The sequence below is a fragment of the Dermacentor variabilis genome, chromosome 11, assembly GCF_050947875.1.
Source record: "Dermacentor variabilis isolate Ectoservices chromosome 11, ASM5094787v1, whole genome shotgun sequence".
NCBI lineage: Eukaryota > Metazoa > Arthropoda > Arachnida > Ixodida > Ixodidae > Dermacentor > Dermacentor variabilis.
The window spans coordinates 78262222-78287236 of NC_134578.1; the positions used below are offsets into that span (position 1 = coordinate 78262222).

Sequence of the window (25015 nt, forward strand, 5' to 3'; positions counted from 1 at the left end):
TTTTTTTTTTTTTTCAACCCAGGAAAAGCGCGAGGCTCCAGACGGCTTTCCGGCGCCATTTCGCTGCAACTACGTGTGTGCGCGTCCGTGCAGGCGTCGCAATATTCAGCGCCGGCAGCAGCCGTCGAGAGCGCGTCGCTCAAGACAGCGTGCCCGCCTGTTTATAGCGTTTTTCGTGAGTTGCTGTACTGACGCTTGTCGTAATCGCTTCACTGAGGAAAAGAAGCTTTCTTCCTTGCCGTCGGGCAAGCGTGATGTGGAGCGAAGAAACGTTTGGCTGCATCGAATCGGCCGCGCAAACTTCGACGGTATATCGTCGGCGCGTCTTTGTGAGGTAAGTTGGATATTTTCAAATCGCGCCGTATCCGGCATGCTTGTTCGAGAGGTTTATGCTCCCAGGGTGTTACCACGGGCGTCGTTTGCTGTTTTATCTGTGTACCGTGTTGACACACTGCTCCTACCTCTATGACAAGCGAGCAATGTCGGCCTTAAATGAAGCTAACCGCAGTGGTTAGCTTGTGTAGAGACAAATAATATGCTAACCGCACTGTTAGAATCATATATACTGAAATTCGTTAAGACACGCGTTTTTTAAGCTTCTGCCAATTAGGGGCATGTATAATGTATTGTCTGTTATACTGTTTGTATACTGGAAAAGCAAACAAGTCTAACATGCAACGAGGCCCTTCCCCAACCTAGGTCCTTTAGCTGTGAAAATTTTATCATGAGACGATGCACATTAAACCAGTTATTTAGAGCTATCTCGTTAGTCGGTCCTTTTGAGTAATGCTTATTGGAGAAGAGTCGTGCATGAGGCTTCTGGAATGAAATGTATGTAGAATGTTTCAGCGACAAGGCTTAATTGCCTAGCCCACAACGTTTTAACGTCATTCGGGCGTTATATCGCATTATAGGGAAAAGGCAAACCGGGTTATATAACGCAGAATGGACCCGCGAAATTTTGTCCGTGGGCCCACCTCTGTTCAACGCAGTTAAACAATAAAACACACGTACTACATGTAATGTCAGGTCAGAGTCATATACCAGAGTAAACTAAAGAAAATCGCATTTAATTATTGTTTTTTATTCTTTACCGAAAAGCACCGAATGGGAATTCCACATCACTTTTGTCCCCGTTACGTCGCTGCGTTTCGCCTGACAGTGACATTCACCTGATTTGTTGTGTGCATTTCGTCATAGCTTGCGCAATCTGTGACCTGTTAAACTTGGTCACAGGTTTAATCTCATGCAGACACGCTGCATGAGATTAAACCTGTGACCTGAGTGGTGCATGCGTCCAAACATTAGAATGGCTTACATGTTCCATAGTAAGAATATAAACACAACTGTACGCTTCGCATTTATTTGTGTAGAATTCAGTGAACTGCTTTTCTAAAGCTTTGCCACAAAAATTGTGCCTTCAATCTATCTCATTTCACGTTTAGGATCATTTCTCGAAGGACCCATTCGAGCCTTTGATTCTGAGCAAGTTCGGGGAAAAAGACAAGCTGAAGCCAGACGCTGTACCCAGCATTGTCATTCACGGAAAACTGGCAATGCCCACAGAGGCTCCTGCTTCTCGTGAGTAAATGACATTGCAGCTTGAGTATTACAAACGTGTTCCAATTGCGTGTCCCTTAAAAACCAATTACGGTATGAATGAGTGCACGCTTATGCAAACTTATTAGTTTTACTTGCAGCATTGTTTTTTATGTAATACACACCCACTGCCCTATAGGCATAAGAGGGGGGATGCAGGCCATAACACCTATTTGGCTTGCTTAGGTGCACGGGGTGTCATTCGAGTGTGCAGCCACTATTTCCATCTCTGGTGGGCACTTCTGTTGGTTGCTTCTGCTTTCTGTTACGCAGGGCAATGCACTGTCTGCCATTTGATCTTCTGGGAATTGGTCGAAAGAGTGCAGCCTTAAGCTTTAAATAGTTGATGACAGGACTTGCAGCAACGAGAACCCCGACTCAAATTATGCACGTTTGTTAGCACCCAGAGTTGTCGAATGCCTATTGGCTAAACACAGTGTAAAACACAATGTCTGCCCAGTTCAGATCAACCACACCTACACTAGACAAGGCAACCGGGCGCTGAAGTCAGTCGCCTTGAGGTAGTGCAAACGATCTCACGTGTCTTGCCGAAAAATGGGGGGGGGGATGGGCTGTGGAACCAGGGTGCGAGGAGACCTTTGCATTGGGTAAAGATCCGCTCGTCTCATAGGCGGAAAGTTTCCATTTTTCCGGGGGGAGAGCTGAGGCACGAACAGCCTTCCGAAACCAATATATGTACATGTATGTACTATAAACTCGAGAAGCACTGTCCTAATTATCAAAGTGTCAGTGAGCCATTTGCAGGCACAGCCAAGGGACATTTCACTGCGGTATTTTCAGCGACCTACTAATTGCGCACTAAATTTTTCCGACTAGTAAAGAAACCCCTCGAAATACGAAAAATACCACGTGACTGCGCTCCCACCCTAATCATGAAGCAGCGCCCTCAAATGAGATGATTGAAAGCAACTGCTTTGCCTGTCTCAAACCAGAGGAAAGAGACAGCGCCCCACCTAGATGATGATACGGAAGGAGCACCAACAGTCTCTCAAGGCCGACTGATCACATTGATAACAAGGGGCCTTTGATAACGCGGCCGAAGCGCCGCTCTGATGAAGCACGAAATGCGAAAAGCAATGGAAGAGGCCTAGAATTTTTCAGAATCCCGGCTTTGCTCGCACCGCATCGAAAAAGTGCGTGCGCAGCTATATTTCGCGCCAGAAACTTGCTTCGGACCAAAGCCAAACTAAAGTGACGGTTTTATATTTGATGAAACTGTATAGCTGCTGCAGATTCAAGCTCGTTGCAAAATATAAAAGCGAAATAAGCAGACAGGGAAGCGACCCACATGTAGAAGAAAGGCAAAACCGATTCGTTCAAGAAAAGTACATGTACCACACTGACTAGCTCAGATCGCCAGGACCGCCTTTGGGCCATCCAGCATGCCCGGGAAGTTGCCCGGCCATTTGCAGGATATTGACTAAAGTTGTCACGCACGCACACTTCTAAATGAGCCGAATCGGGACGCATGTACAAAAAATAGAAAAAAAAACATCGGATTTCAGTGGCCCTTACTATCTGTGAATTCGTAAGCGCCGTTTAACACCAGCTGTTGCCTAGAGGATGCGTTCCGATAGGTGTCCTTCTGCAGCTACGCAGTACTAAGTCCACATTATCGCATCTTCTGTGGCTTTCTCGATGACGGACGCTAGAATTCTACGGCAGACATCCGTTGTCCTTGCCTTGAGCTCATCGGTCCTCGTTGTCTCGATCATGTAAAAGCGATCTCTCACATAACCACAAAGAAAGAAATCGAGTGGAGAGAGGTCAGGTGACCTACCCGGTCAATTTACAGGCCCGCGTCTTCCAATTCATTGCGCATGAAAAGTCGCATCCAGCCAGTTGCGTGCTCGACTGCTCCTGTGTGCTGGCGCCTCATCCTGCTGATACCACAGAGGCGGAAGACGTAACAGCGGGACTTCGCTGAGAAACTCATCGACCACTCCTTCAAGGATTTCGTCCGCGTAACGCTGTCCACTCAGTTTGTGATCGAGGATTGGATCGATTATAGCACCGGCGTGAATTCCGCACCACACATTGAGCGACCATTGGTACTGTGGCCCTGTGCGCTTTACCCACTGTCCATTGGAATCACTCCAATAGTGTGCATTATGGAAATTTACCTGGGCGTTTCTGCAAAGATTGACCTCATGTGTGCGCATGATGGTGCTCAAAAAGTCCAGTGACTCATCGGCTTTTTGAGGACCCAGTTCAAGAAATCCAGACGATTCTGCAGGTCCCTATATATATATATATATATATATATATATATATATATATATATATATATATATATATATATATATATATATATATATACACATCTTCCAAGCATTGGTGATGGTTAAAGTGGTACGAGCAAAAGGCTGATTGATCTAGAATCACCCACACGGATGACTTGGACATTAGTACCTGGCCGGCCACGTCAGGTACGCTAGTATGGCGGTTTGAGGACGTAAATGCTAGAACATCCGGCGTAGGCTAGGACTCAAAGATGGAACCCTCCGCCGCTGTTTCTGGAAGCTGCTGGTTTGTCTTAGGTTTTTCACTTCCTCCTCACTACAGATGCTTGCTTGCTTAATGGGAAAGAACCTACATTTTACAGTGCCGCAAACATAATATTCTCATCTATCGATTTAAGCATCGCATCGAGTTTACTCTTGCCGCATCTGGAGTGGAACGTAATTAAGAATCCCTACGGGAGCGATCATTTCCCCATTGTCATAAAACTAACAAAAGGTGATGAGTGCTCTCCACATGTCCCCCGGTGGAAAGTCGATTGTGCCGACTGGACACGATACAGGGAGATGACACGTTTGACTTGGAATGATATCAGCAATCTTTCTATCGAAGATGCAGTGGCATATTTCACGGCGTTCATACTTGATGCGGCGTCAGTATGTATCCCCGTAACAAATCGATCATACGGTAAGCGACGTGTTCCATGGTGGAACGATGACTGCAAGAAAGCGCGTAGAAATCAAAATAAAGCTTGGAACAACCTTCGAGACTCTCCAACTACGGAGAATTTGATTATTTTCAAGAAAATAAAGTCTGAGGGTAGAAGAACGCGGCGCTGTGCCCAAAGGGAAAGCTGGCAGAAATATATTTCCAGCATTAACTCCTATACTGACGAACGAAAAGCCTGGAACAGAGTGAATAAAATCAAAGGTCGGCAAACTCATCCTCTACCATTAGTAAACACACAAGGAAACACTCTTCAGGACCAAGCTGACTCTCTAGGGGCACATTTTGAAAACATTTCTAGCCCATTGCATTACTCCGATGCATTCCTTAGATACCAGAAACAAGCTGAGAGACTGCCTCTGGACCTAAAAGGAAAGAGCAATGAATCCTACAACCGTCCTTTCAATATGGCTGAATTTCAGGCTGCACTACATAGTTGTAATAAATCAGCTCCTGGAAGCGATCGAATAATTTACGAGATTATTCAGCACCTGCATCCCGAAGCACACAAAACACTCCTCTCCCTTTTTAACGCCATATTCTCTGCCAGCTACATCCCGTCAGCCTGGAAGCAAGCAGTCATAATCCCTATTCTGAAAGAGGGCAAGGACCCGTCTTTGGCCAGCAGCTATAGGCCTATAGCCCTAACAAGCTGCCTATGTAAGTTTTTTGAGAAAATTACTAACCGTCGCTTGGTGCATTTTCTTGAAAGTAACAAGATACTAGATCCCTTGCAGTGTGGCTTCAGGGAACATAGATCCACAACAGATCAACTTGTCCGTATCGAGACAAATATCCGGGATGCCTTTGTGCACAAACAGTTTTTCTTATCAGTATTTTTAGACATGGAGAAAGCATACGATACTACTTGGCGTTTCGGAATTCTTCGTGATCTAGCTGGAATGGGCATCCGAGGCAACTTGCTAAAGGTGATTCAAAGTTATCTGTGCAACCGCACATTTCATGTTCGTGTTGGTAATGTCTTATCTCGTCTATTTACTCAGGAAACAGGTGTGCCACAAGTTGGAGTGCTGAGCTGTACTTTATTCCTTGTAAAAATGAATTCGCTCCATACTATCATACCTCGTACAATGTTTTATTCCGTATACGTGGATGATATCCAAATAGGTTACAAGTCATGTAATCTTAGTATCTGCGAGCGACAAGTGCAGCTTGGCCTGAATAAATTGTCTAAGTGGGCAGACGAGAATGGGTTTAAACTAAACCCTGAAAGAAGTACATGCATTCTTTTCTCCAATAAGAGAGGGGTAATACCGGAGCCCGTTATTGATCTTAATAGAGAACGGCTATCTGTTAGTCATGAACATAAATTTCTAGGCCTCATTTTAGACTCCAAATTAACTTTTATCCCACACTAAAAATATTTAAAAATGAAATGCTTGAGGACAATGAATCTACTGAAGCTCTTGTCCCGCACATCTTGGGGAAGTGACAGAAGATGCCTCTTGAGCTTGTACAAAAGCCTTATACGGTCACGCCTTGACTACGGCGCCATTGTGTATAACTCTGCGACGCCTAGTGCTTTGAAGATGCTCGATTCCGTCCACCACTTGGGTATCCGTCTTGCTGCTGGTGCGTTCAGGACTAGCCCCGTAGAAAGCCTGTACGCTGAATCTAACGAATGGTCCCTACATCTTCAAAGAACATATTTAAGTCTCTCATACGCCCTCAAAGTGAAATCAGATTTCTGTCATCCATGCCATTCAGTTATTTACGACCTGTCTACGGCTAGGCTTTTCCGTAACCGCCCAGGCACTAGACCCCCTCTGTCCCTTCGGTTGGAAGCATTGTCCGAAGAAACAGGTGCGCCGATTTTAGAGAATGTCATAATGACAACTACGCGGCTTCCACCGCCGTGGTATTGGCAGTCTATCAAATGTGACGTCTCGTTTGCAGAAATATCAAAACGAGCACCTGAGGCACACATACGGTCACATTTTCTTGAGCTTCAGGAGAAATATTCTTGTGCTGAATTCTACACAGATGCCTCTAAGTCTACTTCTGGTGTTGCTTACGCAGCACTAGGACCAGCATTCTTAATATCCGGCACATTGAACCCACATACATGTATCTTTACAGCGGAAGCATATGCAATACTCTCTGCAGCGAAGCACATCAGGCAAACGAATCTTACTAGGGCTATAGTATTCACAGACTCATTGAGTGTAGTGCGAGCCCTTATAAATATACGTAAACATAAAAACACTGTCTTTAATGAACTGTATACATTGCTATGCTCAGCTTATAGTGCTAAGCAAACGATCATCCTATGCTGGGTACCTGGCCATTGTGGCATAAAGGGCAACGAAGCTGCTGACGAGAAAGCTACTTCAGTAGCTTTTAGTGACACGGATATAAACATACCCATCCCAGCCACAGATCTTAAAGCATACCTGCGTCACAAGCTCAAAATCCATTGGCAGCAACAGTGGAATGCTCAGATATCAAATAAACTGCACTTGATAAAACCCAAATTAGAATATTGGGTATCGGAGAGAACATCACGATATAACGAAGTGCTCCTTTGCCGATTAAGAATAGGACACACTTACGGCACTCACTCTTACCTCTTGATTGGGGGGTATCCTCCCACTTGCGGCCAAAATCTCACAGTCCTGCACGTTCTTATTCAATGCCCTGCAATAGAAGCACAGAGGAAAAAGTATTTCATTTCCGCATATCGCGAAAATATTCCTCTTCACCCGAAATTTTTTCTCAGCAATGAACCACTTTTTAATCCGAAACTAGTTTTAGAGTTTTTAGCTGAAACAGACACTCTCGAAATAATTTGGCCAGGGAATTTTTAGCGCACTATAACAGCCCCTGTACTCAAAGAAATTCTTGAAGCTAAAGTGTCAACGTTATTTTTATCGCATCATGCCTTTAATCATTGCCATAGCCCACAGCACTACTACATGTCATTATTTTAGCAACAATACATTTTACGCCATCCACAGCAACAGATTTTAGGCCTCTTTACAGCCATCTCAGATATATCATGAGGAATTCATTGTCTGCGCCATTCACAATGCACTGTAAACATTACATTTGCCATGGCGCTCTTTGGCCATAACTGGCCCTTGCGCCATAAAACGCCACACATCATCATTGTCTTAGGTTTTCACAATTTCTGATAGTTGATGCGTTCAGGCTACGGCCACATTGCCATGACTAATATATATATATATATACATATATATATATATATATATATATATATATATATATATATATATATATATATATATATATATATATATATATATTGTATGTATGTATGTATGCGGCCAGCCTCTTATGCCATTTGCAGCTCCCAACGCAAGGATCGTGTTTTCTTTCTGCTCGTTAGAGAAAGACATGGCGAATGGGAAGAAACAACACGCACCTTTAATCCTTAACACTTGCGTTGTCAATTCGCTTTTGTGGTGATAGGTTTTGTGGCAAAAAAAAAAAAAACATCCGTGCACTTATCTACGCTAAGACAGCAGCTATCACAGGTTGTTTCCAACTAACACCAAACGCTGCATGTTCCTTCCCCCGGCGTGCGGCAGATAAGGCATTAGCTCGTTCACGATGTTTTTCTTTATTTCGTTCTAGCTAACTCGGAGGGAGCTTGTTCGAGGGCGCTGCTCCAGATGCGGGTGGGAGCGCAGTCACTTGGCATTTTTTTTAATGTTTTGCGGGGTTTATTTGTGTGTCGGAAAAAAATTAGTGCGCGAATAGTACGTCGCTTAGTATGCCGCACTTAGATATCCCTCGGCTGTGCTTACAAATGCCTCATTGACAGTTCTGTAGTTAAGACGGTACCTCTCGAGTTACATAATTATGTACAATTACATAAATAAATTTCAGTAACGAAAAAATACTTGCGGATACTACACTTTACTGGAAACAATATGCACTAGGTTTTCTTCGAGTGATGCAATTGCATTTTTTTTATAAATCTTGAACCATGGCTAACCGGGACACACTGTACATATTTATGAATTCTACATGCAAGTGACGATGTTTCCATCCCTAATAAATCTAACTTATTGGAAGAGTTTCTCTTTTGTATTTCGTGAGTCGTTGTCATTACTTACTGGAAAGAGAAGCAATGCTGAAACACATATCATTCACGTGAATTTCATAAGGCTTTGCTGTAGGGGTCACTGATGCCTGCGGGCATTTTTCATGGTCAAAGAAGCATGCAAGGTAATTTGAAGTGAATTGATCATACATCAACATATTCATTCTCTAGGCATAGGCTGTCCATACCTTTAAAATAAAGCGTTAATCGGCTACCTCTTCTTTCAAAAACGTATTAAAGTTTGATTTGTGTATAAATTTGAATATGTTGTGCATGTGCATGGTGTTTACAGCGGAAATAAATATAATGTTGAAGTGAGAAAATACGGATGCGGCGGCCGCCGCAAAGGCTTCTAATGCGCTTGTCATTATTGTCAGGATTTCAAGAAAGAAAGGGAAATCGTGAATCAGAAGGCGTGATCGTCCGCGCCAAGAATGATACCAGGCAGCACACCAGCAGTGGTCCAAGCATGGCCCAATTTTGTAAAGGGTGTAACAGTGAATATTTAGAACACAAACATAAAATGCGCAGGATCCGTCTGCCTTGTTTACACCCCGCACCTAGTCAGCGTAGCACTTTATAATTAAAGAATTGCAGCAAAACCTGCTACAGCACAAAAAGCATAGTTTCAGATAGTGTAGACACAATGCGGCCTTCGTGCGAAATTTTTCGTGCAAAGTACGAGAGCTTAGGTCAGGAAACACTAGCAAAATAGGCATTTATTGTATGAAAAGAAAGAAATACTGCCGGCTAGAAATTATGCTTTACCTAGTACAGTGAGAAGCGCGGTTCCTCGGTATGACAAGCAGGATCAGGCAGCGCGCATGGCTTGATAAAATCGAAGTGCTGGAATTTGGGTGAAATTCATAAACAGAGATTTACACGTGTTCTACTCTGGACACTATTGAACGGCCGCGAATAAGAATAGCTATGTAATTACAGGCACTGTACATTAGCCAGGGCTGTTTCAGTAATATATACACCGCGTGATACTGCTTGGGTTGGCTGCAGTTTATAACACTCATCCTAAAACATCGCAAAAGATTTGTCGATTCGGCTCGCAGCGTTTCTGCTCAGTAAAAGTTGATGGGTCTACACGAGCAATTTATCAGCACCTAAATTTCCGCAGGCGAGAAATGAATAAAATAAGAAAGCATACTTTAGTGATCCTTTCGGCTGTGCGCTAACGTACTGCGATAGCAGCACTTTTCAGCTGTGAAGATCACCATTTCATTTTATATGGCTTGCTTATTCCTGCAATAATTGAATAATTGCGTTCCGTCACTACAGGGACCTCGAAAACGATCCAGCCCTGTATAACATTGCAGTCGCCACCACGCATTGTTCTTTAGGCCGTCCAAAATTGATGCAGTGCTGAGCATGAATGGAAAAAAAAATTCAATGTTAAGGACGAAGCGAAACCATGAGAAATGTTAGACTTTCAACGGTAGTATACACGCAAATCGTGGAAATAAAAAGTGAAAAGAAAAAGCTTTGAGCAGCTGGACATAATTTTAAAGGCAAGAGTATCCTGAAATTTAGCCCTTTGAAACAACCTTGCTTGTAAAGCACGGAACTTAATGCCTCGTTTCCTAATACACTCCGTCTGGCTCCTTATAAAACTTATAACGCCCAAAACAAATGCACTTGCCATTGTAAGATCCACACTTCTGTGTATTTGAGTTCATCCCACATCAAAGACGGTGGCCACCAGCACCGATTTTTTTCTACTTGTTGTTTCGCCCATATTAATTCTGCAAAAAAAGAGGTACGCGTGCAAACAGGACACAAGAGTAGAGAAGTGGACAACACGAACGGCGTTCGTGTTGTCCACTTTTCTACTCTTGTGTCCTGTCCTATTTTTTGCATAATGAATCCTTACCAAGTAGCTCAGCTTTCTGTCGTTCTAAATATTAATTCTAACACTCACAAAAATTCGTGGCCACTTTGCTGCGTATTTCAATATGTAGGCTTCTCAGTAGGAATGACGACCGCAAGCGAGCATTTTTCACGATATGAGTGCGCTGACAAGAACGGACAAGACTGCAAGCTCTCAGGTGGTGTTGCACACAGTTGGTGTGCTAGCTATGCGTAGAAGAAAAGAGTAAAAGGAAGGAGTGAACGAAGAAAACGGCGTAAACGCCACACATTCCCCCGCTGGACCTAGCCCGACCGCGTTCTTTGAGCGTCAGCTAAGGAGGGAGACAAGGACAATAGTGACCCCGTCGCGTTCTCCCCTGCCTGCGAGAGCAGCCAATTCGACACAGCAGCTTGTAGCTGCCTGAGCGCTTGATTGATAGCATGGACCAGGCTCACGTGCGTACGTGGAGGAGAAGGCAAGTGGGGCCTGAAGGACGGAAGGTTAGGTCTAAAAAAAAAATCGGGAGTGCGCCATGCGAAAGACAGGCAAAGACGAGAACGTATCGACACGGACAAGCACAAACTTTCCAACTAATTTTTCTTTTTGTCAGGGCCATGCCTACAAGGAGCTTACTACGTTTGCACGAACAAATTTTTTCGAATAGGAGCATGATGATTATGTCACCGCAACATGCCATGCATGCCAAACAAACAAACAAACAAACAAAAGTTTTCTAATACATATGCATTCCATCTCGATGCAATATAAAACGATTCCATCAGCTCTGAGGCACTGTAATTCTCGATTCTCCTCAAAATCCTGATCCTTCAAAGCCGCGGAGCGCACATGCGAAATATACAATGCGCAGGCAAATGCGCAATACCGTTGTTTCTTATGCCAAACTCATGTTCCCATGCAGGGTCAATAAACAGCGGCTAGTTTGCCCGTTATGCGACTTGCCCTGCTTGCTACGTTGTGCATTGGCGTTTCTCTTTAGGGGGCGCATTTCGGTGAAGGCGATGTGGAAAAACGGTCGTGTACCATACATGCAGTTGACATGGAAGAATCACAGGTGCTTAGTACAGATCCCCCACCACCTCCCTACGACGCGCCTCATAATCACATTGTGGTTTGGACGCGCAAAACTCCATATTTTAAGTTTGTATTGACATTTTTAAACGTCACTTAAGCTTAACACATTTGCTTACTTCAAGCCCTGTATTGTTCCAAGAAAGCCAGCTTAGTAACCCATGTTGGCAAATCTACACGAATGTCGGTCCAATATTTGCCGCCTTTTTGAATGGCAATGCTAATATTATTTGTTGCATGTGCAAACAGGGCCAGTCTTGTATCTCTATCACAGTGGTACAGCCAATATTCGATTCACGCTGTTTATCTTAGGCCATCATTGGCCAAGCGATCAGAATGGCATAGCCAAGATTGGAACCACGCTGTTAGCCTTAGGCCATCACTGGGCCAGGAACTGCCAATACGTATCCAATATTGGCCCGAGCTGACGTGCCGCCTGGGATGTAGTAAGCTATTGGCGGCAATCAATTTTAAGTAAAAAGGTTGAGGCAAGTCAAAAGAAACATTAAATGGTGGGGGTGACAAAATTCTGGTAATGACACTTAAGGGGGGGGGGGGGTGTGCGAGGTTAGGCTTTGCCATCACCAGTGGGGATGGGGTATGGGAGCTCTGTATCCTCCGGAAAAGTCCGGAGATGGCTTAGTGCCCCGGGATTCCCCCCCTCCCCCAGTAGTCGGCGCTTATGGGTCGCCTATTTTTATTTTTGAACCAGATCGGCAGCTAATCTTCATTCGTCTTTTTTATACTATAGCCACCAGTTATACTCATGATGACCTGCCTGGCAGCTACTGGAACGGTAAGAACAGTGGGCGTTCAGTCCACCAAAATTATTTGCTCTGCATTGCTTGCGTGCCATGCTTATGTACCATGATCTCTGTAGGTTCACAGTGTTCTACCGAAGATGTAGGTGTGGGGGTCCTTGTGACTGCGCCGGCTGGGGTTGAATGTAAGTTTCTGCGGCTTTATTGCACCCCAGGAGAGTTTGCTGTCGGGACAGTTGGCACATGAGGCTAGTAACAAGAACAGCTCAAGATACGGGACAAGAAAGATAGCTAAATGCAACGCTGACTTTCAACTGAATGTTGTGTTGGAGTGACCCAAAATATATACACGTAAGGGCAATGTAAACTATGAACGCCTCTTCAAGATCTGTAAGCCAAGATCTACGTCTTGAGGCGACGTACATGTTACGTATCGCGTATGTGCTCTTTTTATGTAAAAAAAATGTTGCTGTGTGTAGGTCTTACTATCTAAATGATTTAGACAACGAGATAACGCATTGTAGATGTACATAGGACATCAGTAAATCAACAGTTGGGACCTATACGCTGTTAGTTCATAGCACTTATCACCTGAATTTTTAGGCGTACAAAATATATATGCAGGATGTCCCGGCTAAAGGTAACCAATTAATCTTTTAAAAACCGTGGAGTGTCCTAGGGACTAAAACCAACTCGGTGGTGTTGAGAATCCCGCGGCCTATTCTGCAATATATTGTTTTTTTCGTTTTGAAAAGTCAACTAGTATGAACTAATTGACCAACTTCTTAAATATTGGCTCCAGCAAGAAGCTGCCAATATGAAAGTTGTAGATCACGTTTAAATATAGCCGGCTGCAGTGTTTGAAGCCAAGTACCATTGATTGAGTTTCTTGCACGTGCCCTTAAAGAAAGCCCGCGATATACAAAAACAACCGCGTGATAGCGCCACTATTTAAGCACCCCCCCCCCCCCCTCAGACGAACGATCAGGAAACTCAAAATAAACCTCGATTGGAGGTGTGCGTTGTGTTTACCACGCTTACGTGTCCCGTTTCTTGTGCGGTTTTTGTTCTTAGTGCAGTGCACAAGTGGCACCAGATTTAGGTGAACCTTCACCAGGCTGCCATTCACAATATAGCCTCGCCCGCATGATCTGGACCCATTTGCTTAAACACCCAACACGAATAGTAAGAACACTTCTGCTAGCAGGCAACTGCATACATAAATAGCCCGGAAAGGGACCACGGCAGGCTCCTTCATTGTTTTCTTTAGTTTTTCATAGAAAAATTTTGCCTACGTAAAGGTTGTCAAAGCTTACTGTCATCCATCCGCGCTCACGAATACCCCCTTATGTCTCATCATTTAATTTTTATTTTGCTTTTAGCCGCCGCTCCCTATTGTGATGCCAGTTACTCTGTTTTTGTTCTACACAAGGTGCTAAGAGGACACGGTTCCAATGGCAGCCGTGCTGTTCGGCAGGTCTGCTTGTAAAATTTCGCTCTGCCGCATGCAGGCATTCAGCTGTCCCCGGTGACCACATCTGCAGCCACTCTGCAAGCAAACGAAGGCCATACAGAACGTAAGTCGTCGATGCTGCACGTGCCCTTTTCGTCAGCACAAACGTAAGACGCAATGGTTTTCGTCTTGTGGCATCAGACAGCAGTGCGCACTCAATTGTGTCGCAGAATCTACGCGGATTTGAGTGATTTTTTGTTTATTACGGACTATAAATGTTGCGAATTCGTAAAATAGCTTGCACTCGAAACAGCGTGAGAAACGGGGACTCTGACAAAACACAACCCGAACGCGTACTATCAATTGGGGATTTACTGTACGAACGGAACTATGCATGCAAGAAAAGAAAAGTAAGTGTGAGCTGTGATCATCGGCTCACACTCGCGCTTTCACTCGCGCATATAGCATACGGCGGGCGGTGACGATTTTATCACACTTGGCCCTTATACGGAACCTCACAGCGACGCCGACGGCAGAAATGCGCGTGGAGTGGCCATATAATTTCTATACAAAAATAAATAAAACAAGGCTGGGAGTTTTATCAGGCACAAATAAACTAACGCGACCTGCATGAACCCCACGCGCACACTCGATCAACTTGTAAGCAGCGACAACAGCACAAAAAATGCATGCGGCAGCACAGAATATGTCGCTGGCTTCTCCACAAGGTTAAATTGTTGTGTGAATGAAGGTGATCACAGGTGCAATAAAACCTTTCAGCCATGTTGCTGTTTGTTTTACCAAACGTGGGGAATAGTTAGTTGCGATTAAGAAAGCGTGACAGAAATGAAATAATGTGATAACTTCTCAGCTGAAAGCAGTCTTGCTTGCACTGTAATTTCAGGAACACTTCAAGAATGGTCCACCTCGAAGAATAAAATACAAGCAACATTTTTGCATGCGTCCTACCTAGCAACGGTTGCATTCTATGCGTTTTTTTTTCTGTCAACATGAGGGACCACCCTGCTTTATCGGCTGTACCTGGAAATGCCTTCTATTAAGCATTGCACTTTTCGCATCACACGGGCCGACAAGGCCTCATGTGACGAGTGCGGTCGCAAGAACACTACTGAATACATCATGTGCAGTTCACTGCACCCCACAGAAACGGATCACTCGTATCGCGCTAGGGTGCGTCTAGTTTCTATTCCGGCTGACCTCTCAGCCCTTCCCCCACCTATCTATATCTATGCGTTTACATTTTACGGTCACGATTAATACATGCGTAACCGCCCACATGCGGGCAGTTTGCCCGAATGTCATGATGGTTCGCTTCTCGGGGCTTCGCGAAAGAGGCAGCCCCTTGCTTCATTTGTCTCGTATTCAAGTTCAAGTTAATTTATTTATTAACGGTGAACAAACCACAGTGGCACAACGCAAGTCACGAAACTAACTGTTTACTGAGCGATCCCTGTGCCCAGGAAAAGCAAGCAACACATAGCACTATTATAGCGGCGACCACTCTCGTTGATCGGCGAAAACGTCGAAGCGCGGCTGAGACGCGTCCACTATTTATACACAACTCATGGAACCTCCCAGAGTAAGCGCTGGTGCATGTGTGTGTTCTAGAATGTACACCACTAGCCTCGCCGTGGACGCAGCTTGATTACACAAGGCTCTGCGACAGCAAAGGCAACAGATAAAACCAGGGATAACATTCGAAAAACTTCCACTACAGAAAGGTTCGTTTTGCGGGGGATGAGAACCTTTAACGTTTGTTAGGCGGTGACAGACAGTCACAGTGAAATATAAGTATGAATTGAATGAATAGAATTTATTGATAGGAAAGACAGAGAGGTCGACCTGAGCTAGTGCGCTCTAGTCTGCTACTCTGCACTGGGGAAGAGCGAAGGGGAGTGATAGTATTGGTATCGATGATGATGATAAGAGAAGTGGTGAGTGCTTATGTACACGAGACAGCAGTTGCCTCGCTAGAGCCGCTCGTCGAGCTTGGTGTCCTGCAGGAACTTCAACAATATTTTTGTTGCACGCATTGAAATTGCAGTGTCAGGCCATGGGCCGAGGATAGCTTCCTCCGACAGTAGTTGTCTGCCAACGCTGGCTAGGAAACTGTCTAACGTCCTTCGCTCCAGCATATATGCTGGGCAGTCGCACAGTACGTGTTCCAGTGTTTCGGGCATCTGGCAGTGTACACAATCAGGGCTGTTAGATTGGTCGATGAGGTGTGCGTAGCGACGGGTGAAAGCAACGCCGAGCCGAATCCTGTGTAGCAGTGATGTTTTGCTCCGTGTAAGCTTCGGGGGCAAACAGAATTTACCGTCTGGGTCAATCATATGTAGACGTCTGTGAATGTTATCAGAGAGGGCTCTGTAAGCCTTTGTAAGGTCCTGCATGAGTGCCTTGATCATGGAGTTGGTGTCACGTCGCGAGTAGGCAATCCGTACTTCATAAGAGGAAGAGGAGGCCGATCTTGCCTCACTGTCAGCGAGTTCATTACCAAAAACACCACAATGGTAGGCACCCATTGCAAGGTGATCACGTGGCCACTTAACTCGGCACTGTAATGAAGTTCGACGATTTCCAGCACGAGCAGATAGTATGGTCCTTCTGCACGTAGCACTATGCAAGCGCATCTCGCACCTGTTTGGGAGATGCCTTATGCAGACGCAAAATGCGTGTCCTTGCTTCCCCTGATAGACGTCGTACCTAATTTAAGGATGCACTTTTTTTTTCGTGCAGCTTACTCATCAATGAGGAATGGCGTTTTGGTTCTGGACGCCTCGCAAGAGGGCCAAGCTAGTTCTTCGGAAGCCATCGCTGCTCTTTGGAAGCGCATAAGCGAACTCGAAGATCGACTGGAAAGCGCACGGCGAAGGTTATCGCTCGCACAGCGCGGCAAGAACCAAGTGACGCAAAAGTACGAGAGGCTCAAGAAACAAGTCGGTCACTTTCTGGCGCCCGATCAGCTGGACGGCATGGGAAAGGCGAGCATGAGGGGGACCAAGTGGACGGACGGCACTATACGAAAGGCGCTGAAAGTGCGACTGGCGTGCGGATCGCGCGGCTACAGCGTTGTGAAGGAAATCGTCGCCCCCCTGCCCACGGAACGGACGCTGCAGAGGCACCTAGAGCAGCTCAGATCCTCTCCGGGTGCGCTGCAAGAGCTTCTGCGTACCCTCTCCGACGAGGTAATGCGAAACGCAGCTGGTACGCTGCAGTGACCTATGTTCGATTGAGCGGCAGGGTACTCTGACCGCACTCCTTCCTTCTGACGGAGGCGTGGATGCGAAATCGCGCTGCGAAGCTCTAAAAGGACACAAACGCAGAAGCACGATCGTACACATGGAATGAAGCGTTTGTGCGTTTTTAGAGCGACGGCGATGCAGCTTCCCTTGCTTGATGGAGGTCCAGCTGTCCTATACGTTGCCGTTCACTGATGGAGGCGTTGGTGGGCCATAAATTAATATCCAGCTACACTGGTAGTTATTGAAACTGTTCTTCCTTTGCCTGAATTTACAAGAGGATTCTAAGCGAGTCTGCTGCGTGAGCTTTACAACTCATTTGCTTTGTTCGTACGTTTCAGGTAAAGAGGGAGATGTATACTACAGCGCAGCTTTTTAAACTACGTATCTATGAACATTTCATACACAATCGCGAACAAAAGTTTTGAGAGTCTAAGTTCTGCTGCGATACTCTCTTTTCGCAGTGTTGAACGCGGAGTGTGTGTTTGTCAGTGGCGGGGTCAATGGTGGCTAAAAAATATATGTACAATTGTGGCTTCTGTTATGACTTAGCTCCAAACCCTCTTCGGTACTTCTTTCTGGTAAAATTGCAATGGAAACAGTTCATGACACGTGTTCTTGTCGAGTTATCCTTGGAGTTAAATGGATACGAGCATTTTTTCCCACAAATACGATACTGGGTCGGAATTCACACGGTGAATTTACAAGATGGAGCGGTTCATATGAATACGCACCCACCAGGGGCTCTAGCGAGCACACCCGGGAAAACGACCGGCTATACCGGAACATTTGTCAACAATAACTGTCGTTGCGAATGCTGAACAAGCTGTGTCCTAAGTATTTCTGATATTCGTAATGACAGTGCAGACGTTCTCGTTTTTCGCTCAGGGAAAGCGAAGCTGGAAATAAAGGCAGACAGAGGGGAGGACGGAGTGCTATTCGCGCGTATCTTATTACTAGTCGCTGTTTCGCGTGCATATTTCCTTAAGATTATAAAACTCCAGTATTTCTAATTACATATTTTACTTATATGGCATGTTCCAACCGCTGAATACTCTCAATGCTTTGAAAATATTAGCTGCCCATATAAAGGCTGTATTTTTCTAAAGGTGAGACGCTTTCTGATAGCGATTCAAAAATGTAATGACCAATGATAGCAATACAATAAACAGCACCAGTTTAAGTCAGCTAGGGATGAAGGCCCCTTCATTCGATCTCCGATTAGGCCTGTTGTACTACAGCCAATTTTGTGCTGTGATTATCAATTTCTTGATGTCATCATTCCTCCCAACCCTGTGCCTCTCGAGTAGAATTTCACCCCTTTTGTGCTCCTTGTGTTATTCTGATAGACGTGTGGATAATTAAAGTTACGTCACCACACTTTCGAAAGCTGTGTTGGAGCAGCCTGTGGCTTCCGTCTTCGTTGTATTTTCTCAGGTGAACCACGTGCAGGACCACGAAGACCACACTGCCTTCATGGATGAAGTCCAGCTGCCGCCTGCCCCACGACAAGCAGCTGCTCTTGACTTAACGACTGGATCAATACTTGGCATACCAACCCTTTCGTTAACAGACACTCCTAAATGACAGCCTTGCTAAACATGACCTCGTTCTTACATTTGGCGGCGTAACAATTCGAACGTACGTTATCATAGCGCCCCGCATTTCATTGAAAGTTCCTTCAGTGACACACCGGTTACCTATATCCCCATTTCAATACTGAAGAGCAGGACTAAATTGGGGTGAAAGTTGGCGCAGTAGTCAATCGGTCATAAGAGGTGGGAATAAGGCTTTTGGAAATAATTCCAAATTGCTGGAGGCCAAATACCGTTGGAATTCTAATTTCTGTCCTCACCCTTGTGATTGAAATCGAAAGTTTATGGCAGACGTTGTGCATATTCTAAAAAACGATCAAGTAATTGCTGACGCAATATTATCCACATCAGGGAACGGCGCATGGCGCTGGGCTACGGTTGAGTCATACCGGCTTGGACATGGTGTTATTCTTCGCTTTCGAAGTGCTTTCTTGCGTATTGTTTTCGTTTTTGTTGCTTTTGTTTGTGTGTGGCATGTAGTATTGATGTGCTTCAAGATATGTAAATAAGAATGATTGAAAATCGGCGATTTGGGTGTACAGTTTTTTTGTTCGTATCGAGTTGTGTTCCAAACCTTATTGTGGAGTATTGCTTACCCAACTAGACGAAACATACACCATGTTAAAAAAAATCTAACATCTCATGCGAGGGCAATCAATTGTACTTTCGTATAGTATTAGATTAAATTGGACAAACTTTAATAGAGGTCCTGCAGGACGCACGTATGCGGGCAGTGGGCGTCTCCCACGCAGGGACCGACATGGAGTACCTGGCGGCCGTTTCGATTAGTATCGGCCAGAAAAATTTAACATGCTATGATGTGCGTAGAGGCAATTTTGTAAAGATCGATTATAATTTTGACATGAACGTCATTGCGCACTGCAATCTACCTTATTCATATTTTGGCCATCACACACAAAAAAAGATCGTCAGTTTCGCAGTCTAGCTTCTAATTAATGATACTGCGCTGCTTTGCGCTATCTTCTATCTTGAGGACAGCTATCTCAGAAAGCACTGGCTACGGCTCGTTTTCGTCAAACTGTAATATGTGGTTCAGAATCATGACCTTGATATAAAGCGGAAATCTGCAGAAATCAAATTAAGAAGGTACAGTAACGTTTATTATCAATATAATCGCCTTGTATAAGATTTATTTTTTTATATTCGCAGTATTCAAGAAGCAGTGTGATAAACAGTACAAACAGGACTAATACTAGTTACGGCAATTGCTGATAAGCTGCGAGATTATTTGAGTAAGAACGAATTCTTTTGTTTTCTGGAATCGCATTAAACACCCCATAGAAAACGAAGCGCGACGTTGGGCTAGCTACTGCGTAGCTGTCGGCGTTTATGGCTCAAAAAGCAGGTGGAAAAAAGGAATAGATGAATAGGAAGAACCTGAGAGAGCAACAGAAGACGTGACAGAATACAGGAACGACCCTCTTTTTGTCCGTCTGTTATTTCTTCCACATACCTTTTCTGCCCCAAGCATAGACTGCTCTGTAGAAACCTTTCTTCAGACCTTGCGTTCATTTAACCTGGTACCCGTGCCACTAGTGTTTCGCCAATACGATACGGGCTGCTGCAGTATCCCATTTTCTGATGACATGCTAACATAGCAGCTACGAAAAATGACATTTTTTTTTACCGGGCTTGCGACCGCCACTGCAGAATATCACCGCAGCTTATCGCAGAGCAATATCCCTTAGTATACACGGCTGCCTATACGGAGTGATCATGTTGAAGCTGTCCTAGAATTTTTAAAGTCGCCTGTCGCAAAAAGCATAATGCTTGTGCTTGAGCTGGATTATTCAGAGGCGAATATTACTACCACGAGGAATCGATACACATATTCAACTAATTAACAGAACCTTGAATGAACAGAGTTATTTTTATGACAATTATTGCTGTTTATGAATTAGAGCTGGAGAGTTAGCAAGACGTATCCACTTCAAGTTAATCGCTAGAGTGACACCGGTTTCGAAATATTTCCCAACATACGGGTCAGGCGTTCCAGTTACTTTTGTGATTCGATGCATAAACGAGTGTTTGGTGAATAGGTGGAACAACAGTGCGTTTCCTGGGGGAGCTTAGGATGCATGGGTGTTCTTAAGTTCGAAGCTTAGCATCATTGTCGTGGTAATGACGTTGTCGGTTTGTATCTGACGCCTCGCTCTCGAGCGAGTGTCAGACGTCTCATGCAATAACCTCTCGTCAGCCATCATGGTCTGTTGAGACGGCACCTTCGAATTCTACCTCAGAGCACGCTTACCTGGGATATCGAGAGGTCTTGCCTGCGCAACGAGTCTTCAGCTTAGGTTACGACGACGTCGACTTGCCAATGGACGCTTTGGCGTCATCGCAGTTGCTGTTTTGTCTATGAGGAGACGGCCAGGAATCATTCGCCAGTTAGCAAACGTCGTGGCGCGATTCCGAGCGTCGGTGAGATTAAAGTCGTCGCATTTCAGCACCATGTACTGCACCTCTGGATGTTCCCGCTACCATGTTTTAAAGGTGAGAAGCACGGCACAGTGGAAATACGGCGTGAACAGTAACCTTCTCGACTGCTGAGTCAACGCAACACTGGCGCTCTGTAGCCGCTCCGGAAGAGAGATTTAGGAATGAGTCACCTTCTAGGCGAGGGAAAGCTGAATTTCTTTTATTCGGAAAACGTGGCGTAATATGATGAAACTATTTTGAGCCTTTGGCTAAGTGTTAAGCGAAAGGTCCTTTAACTGTAAAATTAATGATATAGAACATAGTGCATTTGTACGTAAATAATGCGGCCACAAATACGAGGGCGAACTTTTGGTCTCTTAGAAAAAGATGTATAAATTCAAATAATATGAAATTATTGCATAAGAAGACAGGAAATTATGCATAAAAGCGAATTCGCCTGGATTTATTGATCGTTTACTGTGAACTACCGTTGCGAAATAAAGTAGAAGGTCGAGGGCTGGATGCACTTGCGACTGTCGAGGAGAACGGCGTCGCCATTCGTGACACCTACCAAGATTATTGGGTAGGCAGCGCTTCAGGAGTGTTCGCGACCCAATCCAATATGGCTAAAGATTACAGCGAGTGTGCCTTGATCCTCCGAGGAACTTCGAAGACCACTCGCTTGACGCACCTGTACAACGGTACGGGTCATCTTGCTCTACGCAGCGAACAATACGCCGTAACCACGTTGCCAAGGTTCACAGCGTTTTGAATACGGAGAAAGACTGCGAAATGCGCAGTGGGCACTCCCGGTTGGCCGCGATTGCGATGGTGTCTTGTGGTCAACTCGCTGCAGTTTGAAGCGCCCAAGGAAACAAAAAGTCGCAGCTTCGGCTGAAAACGCAAAGCATTGAAAGCGATAGCAAATTGTTAGACCGATATGCGTGGTAAAGTTGGTAGTTCTATAAGCTGTAGAAAGTGCTGTAAACATTCGCTTGCTAACTTAACGAGCATGGTGTCAAGCGCGCACAAGCAGGCATGAACACGTCTCGCTCTATTGTCGCGGACTCGTGCTGTCGGAAGGCTGGCGCGATGAAGAGCGGAGGCAGCAGCGACTGCATTCCACTTCGTGCCGCCTCTCGCTTAAACGCGAACTATGCGCGCGAGGACACATCGCACACGAAGCCATCGGCTTTTCTATAGGTAGGCTAGCCTTCGAACCCATCGAACATTACCTCAAAGAAGCGCGGAGCTGCGCTCAGGCGAGCAGCCGCGCCGGAATACAAGCGGAAAGTACGCTACCTTTCCCCGTGCGCACATCTCACGGACCTCCTCCCTTGCTCGCACCCTCCCGCCTTCTCTTGCATGAGCGAGAAGACGTCGACGCACCAAGACACCACCCGTGCTCACCCTCGCCCGCCTTCTCTTGCATGAGCGAGAAGACGTCGACGCACCAAGACACCACCCGTGCTCACCCTCGCCCGCCTTCTCTTGCATGAGCGAGAAGACGTCGACGCACCAAGAGACCATCCCGTGCTCACCCTCGCGCCTACAGCAGACGGAACGCGGCCGCCATCTTATCGCACTTGGAATTTACACGTACCCTCACGGCGATGGCGCCGGCAACGTCTGAAGTTCGCCGGGAGTGACCATAAATTGCTACCGCAATAAATGAGAAGAGAGATACTTCATATTCATGTAACGAACCCAAATAAAGGGCGCTGCAACGTAAAGCTATTCCACACTTTTTGAATTCTGCAATCAGCCCTTCACGATTGGTAAAAAAAAAAAATCGAGCCACGACCCACTGCGCCTGTCTGTTACGCGACGTCGAAATAACGGCGAAAACGCCCTATCTGATATGTGCACGCCGATTATGCATGATTAGACCGAACGAAATAAAAATAATTTCATAGTCGACGCCTCGTTCGCCGTGGCCGAAAAGGCATCGTTTGATCAGTAGCTATTGGTCGAAGTTTTTCAGGCTGCGCCAATTTGCTTGCCTTTCACGCGACGTCACAAAACCGGGAGAACTCACCGCGTCAAAGTGACGTACACGCGTTAAAGACTCAGTAATATGCCGAACAAAACAGATTTTTTTTTCTGAATAGCTGAAGACTGGTCCGTTCCGAAAGGAATAGATGGCTGCCCACCGACCGCTGTGGCACTGGCTACGCGAATTTGTCGGTGCGCGAAGATTTATATGTCTATTAGAAAAAAAATTGCGTAGCAGTATAAGTTATCGAGACGTTTCGGCACGTATACGACACTGCTCTCCCACCTCTCCTTTGCTGAGGTTCTAGTGGCATTTTTATCCTTGTGATGCTCTGAGCAGCAACTTTCGACCAGCCACCGCAAGCTAAGGGGAAGCGCACCAATCGCAGTCGCCGGCACCACCCTCCTCCATCCGGTTATCTAATTTCACGGTGCTGGCTCGGCCCCATCGAAACTCTCTCCACTTGAGCATGCTCCTCGCCTTTTCTGAGCCAATTGGATAAGAAAAACTGCTCAATGTAGGCAGTGTTATTCGCTTTGAAATCAAAAGAAAATGACATCATATAAACGTGCGTTTGATTGTGCCTTTCAATCAACGCTGCGGGTTACCACCCATGCACGAGTCGGTGGTTACGTTAATTTGACGTCAGGAAATTGGAATAAAAACAGATTGGAATAGTTAACGTCATAGGGCCCATAATGTGACCCACGTTCGGGGGCTAGATATTTTGAACAAACAACTCGCCTTATATTTCTGCAGATACAGTAAGCGTTGCAACGCCGTTGCTATTCTGAGTTCTGTCTGCTTTTTCGCAATTTTGTTTCTTTTTAGCGTGCAGACGAAAACAGCCGTACATCTGTGAAGTGGAAGTTTGGCAGCCCATATGATGACACAGGTTGACAAATAATTATTAGCAGGATCAGTTGTCATTTATTTACAGAAGCATTAATTAAACTTAATCATCAAATCAGTTTTTAAGTAGGAAAGTTATGTTCTTGCTGGATCGCTTTTGTAATATAAGATTTACCCTTCAGGTAGGCAGCAAACCATTTGCAGTGATGTCTTTTTCTCGTTGAATGAACATTAGCACAGTGTTGTATCACAGGGATCCATTACTGGTTCGCTCTGCCTTTTGATTTTTCCTAATGACTTTCTGAGTTCCTTATATAATACAAATTATTTTCTTGACTCAAACGATGCGACTAATGCAGCATCGCCTAAGAACACTGCACGACTTTCAGGCAATGTAATCTACATCGGACGCCTGTTGAAAGAATGGTTCCGGAGAATTTATGAAATTCTGGAAGCATAAACACAGGTAAGTGTCGATTAGCAATTTTCCATTCTCTTGAAAAGATCTGTGACATCTAATTTACAATAATTGATTAGGTATCTCGAAGTTGTTCCAGTATATCTTGCGGAGTTCTTAGAAGCAGTTGTAGATTCATCCTAAATTTTGACGCTTACATTGATTCCGCTAAACGAAAAAGTAGTTTTTGCCTAAAAACCGTAAGTATTGTTATGTTTTAAGCACTGCTACACTTCTCTCACTTTGTGACGCGCACATTCACACACATTACTTATTGTACTACTGCTTGGAAAAATTTTTGTTATACCCATATGTCGGGCTGAGTGAGTGTTCAAAAACGGGCCGTAAGAATTTTTAATTTTTACGCAACATCCTCCGCCATCTAAGCCTCCATTCCTCCTATGGATGTACGAGTTATTGTTTGCATATAGAAATTTAGTTTGATTGTTCGACCTTTTAAAGTCACCTACTTTAAAATTTCAATTGATGCTTTTTTATCTGACCGGTTCAATAATAAAAATACAACGTTTGCTTTATCAAACAACTTGCTCCTGGCAAAAGGCACTGAAACT

General features: G+C 45.0%; 1 protein-coding gene across 1 annotated transcript; it reads left to right on the forward strand.

Annotated features, from left to right (window-relative positions):
* Window positions 1–7: 7 nt before the first annotated feature.
* On the forward strand, window positions 8–19228 carry LOC142563677 (uncharacterized). Its single transcript, XM_075674269.1, has 6 exons — window positions 8–334; window positions 1446–1581; window positions 12379–12573; window positions 13900–13965; window positions 16602–17050; window positions 18542–19228. Exons 2-6 carry the CDS (start codon window positions 1557–1559, stop codon window positions 18689–18691), a joined length of 885 nt encoding a protein of 294 aa, XP_075530384.1. The 5' UTR covers window positions 8–334; window positions 1446–1556; the 3' UTR covers window positions 18692–19228.
* Window positions 19229–25015: the final 5787 nt, after the last annotated feature.

Coding starts and splice junctions, on each gene's coding strand:
- LOC142563677 (XM_075674269.1), top strand. CDS start 1,557: ATGCCCACAGAGGCTCCTGCTTCTC. Junction 1,582..12,378: donor CACAGAGGCTCCTGCTTCTC/GTGAGTAAATGA, acceptor TTTATACTATAG/CCACCAGTTATACTCATGAT. Junction 17,051..18,541: donor TGCGTACCCTCTCCGACGAG/GTAATGCGAAAC, acceptor GTATTTTCTCAG/GTGAACCACGTGCAGGACCA.